Below are 10000 nucleotides of genomic sequence, written 5' to 3'. Positions count from 1 at the left end.
GGACAGCACAGGGGGGTAGTAGATGTTTCAGGAGGGACAGTACAGGGGGGGTAGTAGATGTCTCAGGAGGGACAGTACAGGGGGGTAGTAGATGTCTCAGGAGGGACAGTACAGGGGGGTAGTAGATGTCTCAGGAGGGACAGTACAGGGGGGTAGTAGATGTCTCAGGAGGGACATTACAGGGGGGTAGTAGATGTCTCAGGAGGGACAGTACAGGAGGGTAGTAGATGTCTCAGGAGGGACAGTACAGGGGGGTAGTAGTGGTCTCAGGAGGGACAGTACAGGGGGGTAGTAGATGTCTCAGGAGGGACAGTACAGGAGGGTAGTAGATGTCTCAGGAGGGACAGTACAGGGGGGTAGTAGATGTCTCAGGAGGGACAGTACAGGGGGGTAGTAGTGGTCTCAGGAGGGACAGTACAGGGGGGTAGTAGATGTCTCACGCCCAAGCTCCACCTACTGCGTTGCGTCACCTCGCCATCGGCGTTGCGTCAACTTCCCGTTGTCCATGCTCCACCTGAGCGTTGCGTCACCGTCAACGTTCTACCTGCTCCACCGTCATTTGGCGCATATAAAAATATATATTTTTCCACCTCAAGTATCAGCCGTTCGTCATCCATTTTTGCAACAAGCGTCAAGGACCTGTGGTGATTCACAGCTGACTCGGGTGAATAGCAATTCGCAATAGCTGCGACCACGAGCTATAGAGCAGTTGGCTACAAGCATTTTCAATCTGGTATTATCTCTATTAGTGGATTAACCGCTGTGGTGATTTAACAGCTGATAAAAATACATCAAGTAGACTACAAACAAAGCAAAACAAGAAAACAACACCAGAAAACAACCAATAGGCTATACAATTATAACCAACCTATATGTGACAGCTCCTGGTGAAATGTGCAACGTAATTTTTTCAGTTTTTACATGTGCTTAAACTACAGATTGTAAGCTTTCAAATGATGTGTCATACATTGAAATCAGAGAAAGATTTAACACGACAGGCATATTTGAATGTTGGTACACCTTAAACACTGAATGGGAGAAAAGTGACTCTAAACGCAGCCACAGCTACCAACGCTGCTAACAGCTAGCGGCTAACAAAATACATCGCTACGAAGGTCTAAACTGTATTTTAATAACATCACAACATACTAGGAGAACATCGACATGCTAAAAACACATAACTAGATAGAACTAAATAGATTGCTTTTGAGAGGCAGGTAGCCTAGAGGTTAGAGGTTAGAGAGGCAGGTAGCCTAGGGGGTTAGAGGTTAGAGAGGCAGGTAGCCTAGAGGTTAGAGAGGCAGGTAGCCTAGAGGTTAGAGAGGCAGGTAGCCTAGAGGTTAGAGAGGCAGGTAGCCTAGAGGTTAGAGAGGCAGGTAGCCTAGAGGTTAGATAGGCAGGTAGTCTAGAGGTTAGAGAGGCAGGTAGTCTAGAGGTTAGAGAGGCAGGTAGCCTAGAGGTTAGATAGGCAGGTAGTCTAGAGGTTAGAGAGGCAGGTAGTCTAGAGGTTAGAGAGGCAGGTAGCCTAGAGGTTAGAGAGGCAGGTAGTCTAGAGGTTAGAGAGGCAGGTAGTCTAGAGGTTAGAGAGGTCAGGTAGCCTAGAGGTTAGATAGGCAGGTAGTCTAGAGGTTAGAGAGGCAGGTAGTCTAGAGGTTAGAGAGGCAGGTAGTCTAGAGGTTAGAGAGACAGGTAGTCTAGAGGTTAGAGAGGTCAGGTAGTCTAGAGGTTAGATAGGCAGGTAGCCTAGAGGTTAGAGAGGCAGGTAGTCTAGAGGTTAGAGAGGCAGGTAGTCTAGAGGTTAGAGAGGCAGGTAGTCTAGAGGTTAGAGAGGCAGGTAGCCTAGAGGTTAGAGAGGCAGGTAGTCTAGAGGTTAGAGAGGCAGGTAGTCTAGAGGTTAGAGAGGCAGGTAGTCTAGAGGTTAGAGAGACAGGTAGTCTAGAGGTTAGAGAGGCAGGTAGTCTAGAGGTTAGAGAGGTCAGGTAGTCTAGAGGTTAGAGAGACAGGTAGTCTAGAGGTTGGAGAGGTCAGGTAGCCTAGAGGTTAGAGAGGCAGGTAGTCTAGAGGTTGGTGAGGCAGGTAGCCTAGAGGTTAGAGAGGCTGGTAGCCTAGAGGTTAGAGAGTGCCGGCCACTCGGCCAGCAATCATTACGTTGCTGGTTCCATCCCCCCACTTTGGATAAAACCGTCAGCTAAATGGCGTGTATCCGGTTGTTAAGTCGTGACGTGTTTCCGGGTCCAAAGTTGGCTGAGGTGCTGTCTTCGAAATGCCGCAATAATAATAATAATTAATTATATTCATATAGCGCTTTTCCGAGGCTCAAATACCCTGACAATATGGGGAAAACGGGAAAGTGCTGTGTCCCTTGTTGTATGAATAGATCCGAGTCTAAAAAACGATTAAACTGTCATTCTACCGCTGTCGTACACTGGTACTCTGGTGCTGTAGTACACTGGTACTCTGGTGCGGAGAATTTCTGGTTTGGACCCGGAAATTGCATAACGTCACGTTTGACGTCAGACTTAACAACCGGATAAGTGTCAGTCTGTGAGCTGTGTCAGACGGCGGCCATGACACCCTGTCCCCCTGTCTCCTCTCTTCTGTGCCCTGCCCCCCCCCCCCCCCCCCAGGCCACCCTGGATGGCGCCACGGATGACTGGGGCATCAAGGTGGAGCGGGTGGAGATCAAGGACACCAAGCTGCCGCTGCAGCTGCAGAGGGCGATGGCCGCCGAGGCCGAGGCTAGCAGGGAGGCCAGGGCCAAGGTACACACTCACACACACACACACACACTCTCACACACACACACACACACACTCTCACACACACACACACACACACATACCACAGGTAGGTTCTGCTGAATTCCTTTTTCTTGAAAAATAAATAAATCAACATGTTTATCTCCTCCGCCTGAACACACTGCCCCCCCCCCCCTGCCCTGAGGTGACCCAGGAAACACACACACACACACACACACACACACACACACAGAGAGAGAGAGAGGTCCTTCCATTTAGATAAACAAGCCCCCCCCCCCTCCCCAGACACACACTACACCACCCCCCCTAGTTCCTTAGCAACGGGTGGTCGTGCACTTCCAACCCTCTTCACTCAGCTGATGGAAGGCCTGTCCTGTCTCAGAGGCCATTACACTGATTAGATATGGTCTCCTCAGGGAGGAGCTGCTGGTTAAAGGTCCTCCTGAGAGGGAGGGAGGGGGAGAGACCCTGCGACATACCAGCGTCATGTCCAGGGGGGGTGTACTCACCCTCACGCTACAGAAACAGGAGACAGGCTCCTCCCCCTCTGAGCCGTTAGGCTCCAGAACCATCGGTTGTCAAGGCTACCTACATTCCCCCGGCTCCCTCCCTCCGCTGTGTCCCATAACCGTGGGCGGGGGCAGCTGACAGGCTGCACTGTCACGGGTCAGACGCCTGTCCCTGATTGGTTGGATCGATACGTCGATCATCCTCCTCATATAAGCCGACGCACTTCAATGAACGTGTTCCTGGCTGGCTTCTCATTCTCGAATGGTCGTCTCTCACAGACACACACACACACACACACACACACACTCACACACACACACACACACACACACACACACACACACACACACTTTCAAGGCCTAACCTCTTTAATGGGGAAATGGTATACGCTGTAAGCTGTTTGCCAGGTCTCTCTCTCAATCTCTCTCTCTCTCTCTCTCTCTCTCTCTCCATCTCTCCCCCTCTTCATCGCTCTCTCAATCTCTTTCAATCTCCCTCCATCTCTCTCTCTCTCTCTCTCTCTCTCTGTGTCTTTCTCAATCTCTCTCTCCCTCCATCTATCTCTTTATCACTCCCTCCATCTCTCTCTCTTTCCATCCATCTCTCTCCCTCCATCTCTCTCCCTCCATCTCTCCCTCCATCTCTCTCTCCCTCCATCTCTCTCTCCCTCCCTCCATCTCTCTCTCCCTCCCTCTCTCTCTCCCTCCATCTCTCCATCTGTCTCCCTCCATCTCTCTCTCTCCCTCCATCTCTCTCTCTTTCCATCCGTCTCTCTCCCTCCATCTCTCCCTCAATTTCTCCCTCCCTCCCTCTCTCTCTCTCTCCCTCCCTCCATCTCTCTCTCCCTCCATCTCTCCCTCCATCTCTCTCTCTCTCTCCATCTCTCTCTCTTTCCATCTGTCTCTCTCCCTCCATCTCTCTCTCTCTCCCTCCATCTCTCTCTCTCTCCATCTCTCTCCCTCCATCTCTCTCTCCTTCCGTCCATCTCTCCCTCCCTCTCTCTCTCTCCCTTCATCTCTCTCTCCCTCCATCTCTCTCTCCCTCCATATCTCCCTCCATCTCTCTCTCCCTCCATCTCCATCTCTCTCTCCATCTCTCTCTCCCTCCCCCTCTCTCTCTCTCCCTCCCTCCCTCTCCCTCCATCTCTCTCTCCCTCTCTCTCTCCCTCCCTCCCTCCCTCTCTCGCTCTCTCTCTCCATCTCTCCCTCCCTCCCTCCCTCTTCCTCCCTCCCTCCCTCCCTCCCTCTCTCTCTCCCTCCCTCCCTCTCTCTCCCTCCCTCCCTCCCTCCCTCTCTCAGGTGATAGCAGCGGAGGGGGAGATGAATGCGTCGCGGGCGCTGAAGGAGGCGTCCCTGGTGATCGCTGAGTCGCCCTCCGCCCTGCAGCTGCGCTACCTGCAGACCCTCAGCACCATCGCCACCGAGAAGAACTCCACCATCATCTTCCCCCTGCCCATGGACATGATGCAGGCCTTCATGAAACGCTGAGGGCCACTCAAACATACACACGCGCACACACACATGTACACACACACACACACTCACACACACGCACATACACACGCACACAGACGCAGGCCTTCATGAAACACTGAGGGAGCAGTCAATCTCTCTCTCTCTCACGCACACGCACACACACACACACGCACACACACATACACATGCGTGCACGCACACACACACACACACACATACACACGCACACACATACTCACATACGCACACACGCGTGCATATGCACGCATACACACACTCACACGCACACACTCACACCTACACACTCACTCACACACACACTCGCACACACACACACGCACACACACACACACACACACACACACACACACCCAGAGCTGGTGTGTCTGTGATTAATCTGACTTCGTCCCTTGTGCCAATATTTGCTGAGAGTTTAGGTCAAGTGCAAGCTAGTTTGTAGGTCACTAAACCTTCCAACAGTGTTTTAAATATCGTACCTATGTGTGTTTACACTTCATGTTACATAATTGGGAGCTCCCATTGAATTTCTCATAGACGCAGGGTCTGGGCAACACGGAGGGAAGTGTACTCTACTAATACTCAGGCACGGCATTTCCTGTTCCTGTTCCGACACCTGGGGCTGGAGCCTGTCCATCTCTATGGGGAAACTGCCTCTCTTTTTAGCCATTTTTAGCCATTTTAAGTCGTTTTAACAGCATTTTAAGCCTTAAGTCGTAGTCATTCACCCACCATTCATTCACCACTGGTCCCAAATAGTATCTATGCATATGCATCTATCTCTGGATGAAACCTGGACGTGCATTTTTAAAGTGAGGGTGTTTTATTGACATGCACTCTTCAGAGTGTAATAATTAGCTTCATGATAATATATATATGCAGTATATACTTATATATACTATATACTGTGTTTGTGTCAGTTCTGCAGAAAGAGGTCGTTCCAAATGACCAAAGATGTCTACAAATCAAAAAATGCACTGTGTTCTAGGTTGCTATGGTAACAGTAACTTAAAATATGTATTTTATGTACCCCTCCTACTGTATAAATATATCAGCGTATGTTATATATCTTCATGCTGGAGTTTGCAGTAATGCTATGGTTTTGGTATGTTGCTGCTGACAGCTTTGTCATATTTTCGCTTGTTTAGTTCTGAGAGGTTTTATATTTTTTAAAACAGGCACATCTTGCAGTATTTTCGCCGATTTGAAATGAGTTCTTATCTGTTTTGTATTTTCATATGCGCACATCCATACGCATAAACTGGCTGGGGCACCTTTTCTACCGACAACAACAAAAAAGCGTATGCGATTAGTTCTTGTTCATTTCTTGACATGCATTTGTAATTGTACTTAGATAAACATGTATAACTGTTACCCTTCAACGCCGTGTCCTGTGTTCTGTTCTGTTACTACTTTATCATGATGATGGAAGCAGGTCGTTGGGTAGTGGTGGTCTAGGGGACAGTGAGTTGGACTGGTGATCAGAAGGTCATGAGTTCCAATCCCCACCTGGGAACACCACCACTAGTGTGTCCTTGAGTAAGACCTGGGGAACACCACCACTAGTGTGTCCTTGAGTAAGACCTGGGGAACACCACCACTAGTGTGCCCTTGAGTAAGACCTGGGAACACCACCACTAGTGTGTCCTTGAGTAAGACCTGGGAACACCACCACTAGTGTGTCCTTGAGTAAGACCTGGGAACACCACCACTAGTGTGTCCTTGAGTAAGACCTGGGAACACCACCACTAGTGTGTCCTTGAGTAAGACCTGGGAACACCACCACTACTCCAGGGAGACTGTTACTCCAGGGAGACTGTCCCTGTAAGTAGCTTTGGATAAAAAGTAAATTCGTAAATGCTAAAAGGATCAAATGTAAGTGTACAAAGAATGAAGCACGCGATGACACAAACGCACACAACACACCGTTCTCAACGTGTCTGTCGACACGGCAGGTTTATTAAAACGATAGTAAGGCTCGGGGGGGAAACCATTGAGATTGACACTGAGGGCGATGGCAGGTGGGTAGGTAGGTAGGTAGGTAGATAGGTAGGTAGGTAGGTAGGTAGATAGGTAGGTAGGTAGGTAGGCAGGTAGGTAGATAGGCAGGTAGGTAGGTAGGTATGTAGGTGGGTAGGTAGGTAGGTAGATAGGTAGGTAGGTAGGTAGGTAGGTAGATAGGTAGGTAGGTAGGTAGGTAGGCAGGTAGGTATGTAGGTAGGTAGGTAGGTAGGTTTCGAAAGAGAAAGTAGCAGCAAAGCATTGGCACCCCCCGTGTGTAGCAGCCAGCGTAGAGGCTACTACGGCATTGCACTGGGAGACAAACACCACAGGCTGCACCGCCCACAGTCCAGAGAGAGAGAGAGGAGAGTGTGGGTCTGTATCCTTCACGTAAATAAATAACCAGAATAGAAGCACTAATGAAAGACAGGCCTCCTCGTGACTGACTCGATTATAGACGATTCTGGTAAACCCCCCCCCCCCTCTCTCTCTCTCTCTCTTCTGCATTCCTTGCCACCATGGCGACAGCAGAGGTACCTCAGAAATGTCGTGAAAAGAGAGCAGATTAGGTTCTTAGGTTATGGCGTTGGCTGTGTTGCACCTTAGGGTGACGTGGTAGTGAGGGGGTCGTCCTTATGTTCCCACAGCCCAATGTTCTCACAGCCCTATGTTCTCACAGCCCTATGTTCCCACAGCCCTATGCTCTCACAGCCCTATGTTCCCACATCTTTAAGAGTTTTTTTCCCCATCAAAATTAGGCCCTATGTTCCCACAGTCCTATGTTTCCACAGGCCTATGTTCCCACATTTCTAAGTAATCATATTGTAAAGGCAGGAATCTCTTTAGGCCTACTGTATGTCAGGGCGACAGATGGAAATTAGCTTCTTGCTAAATCTGATGCACCCATCTTCTTGTTTCCTGTAGACAATGAACTAAACTAAACTCTTGGCGGGCTGCTTAGGGTTAGGGTTAGGGTTAGACTGAGGAAACCTAGGGCTGTGGGAACATAGACACGCTCCCGTAGTGGCAGTGCGTTTCCTCATCGCTACACATCGAGGGTCGTCCGCTCCCTGCCTGCCTGATGTCTCTCGTGGGTGATTGTAACACGCCGGGTATCGGATGCAGAAACAGGCGAGGGAAGATATCGTACAGGGTGAGAAATACTTTCGTTGACGGTAGAAAAGAAAAAATACTGGATATAGAAAATAAAACAGTAAGAGAGTAGCGAGTGATGCTTCTACGAATCTACTTAAAAGTCACTGCAGAATGCAAAGCCTCGTCTAACACACACACACACACACACACACACCAGCGGTACCCGACAGCCCTTAAGTCACTAACACGCTCAGTTTGCATAATACGTCCTAGAAAAGCAAAGTCCTCCTGTGTGTTTCCAGCGCGAACAACAACACACGCAGGAGAGGTTAAAACACAATGCACAGTTTGCTCCGACCGGGTTAAATACCGTAGGCTTATGGTCCTCTAACTGAATTAAAGCAACACATTCAAGTCTTTAAAAGCTCTAGAATATCACATTTTTGACACATTTTCTTTTTATGACACATAAAAATAAAATAAAAAGTAACACAAAAAGCAACCGTCTGAAATAAGGAGGTTGGCATAGCGAGGATGCCTCCCTTCCCCGTTGAAAGTCCCAGGGCAGGAGGTCAGTGCGCGCGGTGGGGAGGGAGGCTGGCGGGGTCACGGGGGGGTCACAGGACGTCAGGGGGGGGGGGTCACAGAGGAGAGCTCACAGCGCCAGCTCGGCCATGGCCCGCTCCAGAGGGTCGCTGGCCCAGTACTCGTGATCCCAGCCCAGGAACCAGCCGGAGAAGGTCGGCGGTTCGAACCCTTGCTTGATCTTGACGATGGGTGTCCGGCGGTCCCGGTTGGCGGGGTCCGTCTCGATGTAGCGCACAGCTGGGGAGGGAGGGGGGGGGAGGGAGGGAGGAGTCAGTTAAGACTGGAATACATACTACTTTAGGGTGCGTTCGTAAATACGCTCTGGACATCTGATCGGCACTCATGAACTCAGTTAGCTCAATCAGCTCAGTTGTGAGGTGGTTTGACACGTTCACTCACCTGAGGTCATCGCCTCAGTCTTCTCTTCCTCCTGGGCTTCGGTACCGATCCAGACAAACACCTGCAGGAGCAGAAGTAGATTATTATTATTAAGATAATATCGGTGCAGATGGCGGCTGCGGGTGTCCAGGCGAGTGCCTCGCGTCAGACTAGAATCTATCACCATTCACACTTCTGGTTAGATGCTAAACTGCGTTGTCTGGTACTTGTACTCTGCAATGACAATAAAGTTGAAACTAATCTAATAATAATAATAATAATAATAATAATAATAATAATAATAATAATAATAATGATAATAATAATAATGAGAATAATAATAATAATAATAATAATAATGATAATAATAATAATAATGATAATAATAATAATAATGATAATAATAATAATAATAATGATAATAATAATGATAATAATAATAATAATGATAATAATAATAATAATAATAATAATGATAATGATAATAATTTTAATAATAATAATAATAATGATAATAATAATAATAATAATAATAATAATGATAATAATAATGATAATAATAATAATGATGATAATAATAATAATAATAATAATACTATTAATATTAATGATAATACTAATAATAATGATAGTAATAATAATAATAATAATGATAATGATAATAATAATAATAATAATGATAATAATAATAATAATAATAATAATGATAATAATGATAATAATAGCACAGGTATCAGACGTCTCTACTGTACCTGGTCCCATGTGTCCAGGATCATCACGTCATCGGTGGCCAGATCCTCTTGGGTCATCTCCCCAGGTACCTCCTCAATCTGTACAGGTCAAACACCAGAGGTCAAAGGTCATTAACCCAGAGGTCATCACCAGAGGTCAACACCCGGGGGGGGTATTCCATCAACGTCGCTAAAGGGAAATCCAGGCTTATTCTGAGTCTTGTGAGAAATCTGCAGAATTATCAAAATAAGCCTGGATTTTCCTTTAACGACATTGATGGAATACCCCCCAGAGTTCATTAACCCAGAGGTCAACACCAGAGGTCATTAACCCAGAGGTTACGATGCACAATCTGAATGAAAGGGTGATATGAAGGTGATATGAAGGTGATATGAAGGTGATATGAAGGTGATATGAGGGTGATATGAAGGTGATATGAAGGTG

At 47.7% G+C, this 10000-nt stretch overlaps 2 protein-coding genes across 2 annotated transcripts in view; one reads left to right on the top strand and one right to left on the bottom strand.

Moving 5' to 3' along the window:
• Positions 1–6144, top strand: part of LOC308156643 (stomatin-like) — a 21036-nt gene extending 14892 nt beyond the window's left edge. Inside the window, 2 exon segments of the mRNA XM_080530032.1 lie at positions 2628–2762; positions 4568–6144. Coding sequence (XP_080386158.1) covers positions 2628–2762; positions 4568–4756 — 324 coding nt within the window. The 3' untranslated portion in view covers positions 4757–6144.
• A 2369-nt stretch (positions 6145–8513) lies between these two features.
• The window catches only part of gsna (gelsolin a), a gene marked incomplete at its 3' end in the record, with an annotated part of 17703 nt that continues 16216 nt past the window's right edge, over positions 8514–10000 (bottom strand). The window contains 3 exon segments of the mRNA XM_080530029.1: positions 8514–8683; positions 8846–8906; positions 9577–9654. Coding sequence (XP_080386155.1) covers positions 8514–8683; positions 8846–8906; positions 9577–9654 — 309 coding nt within the window.

The sequence above is a fragment of the Nansenia antarctica genome (genome assembly GCF_963989245.1).
Source record: "Nansenia antarctica genome assembly, chromosome: 4".
Classification (NCBI taxonomy): domain Eukaryota; kingdom Metazoa; phylum Chordata; class Actinopteri; order Argentiniformes; family Microstomatidae; genus Nansenia; species Nansenia antarctica.
Note: the sequence above shows the minus strand (reverse complement) of the source record. Positions and strands in the feature narration are given on the sequence as shown.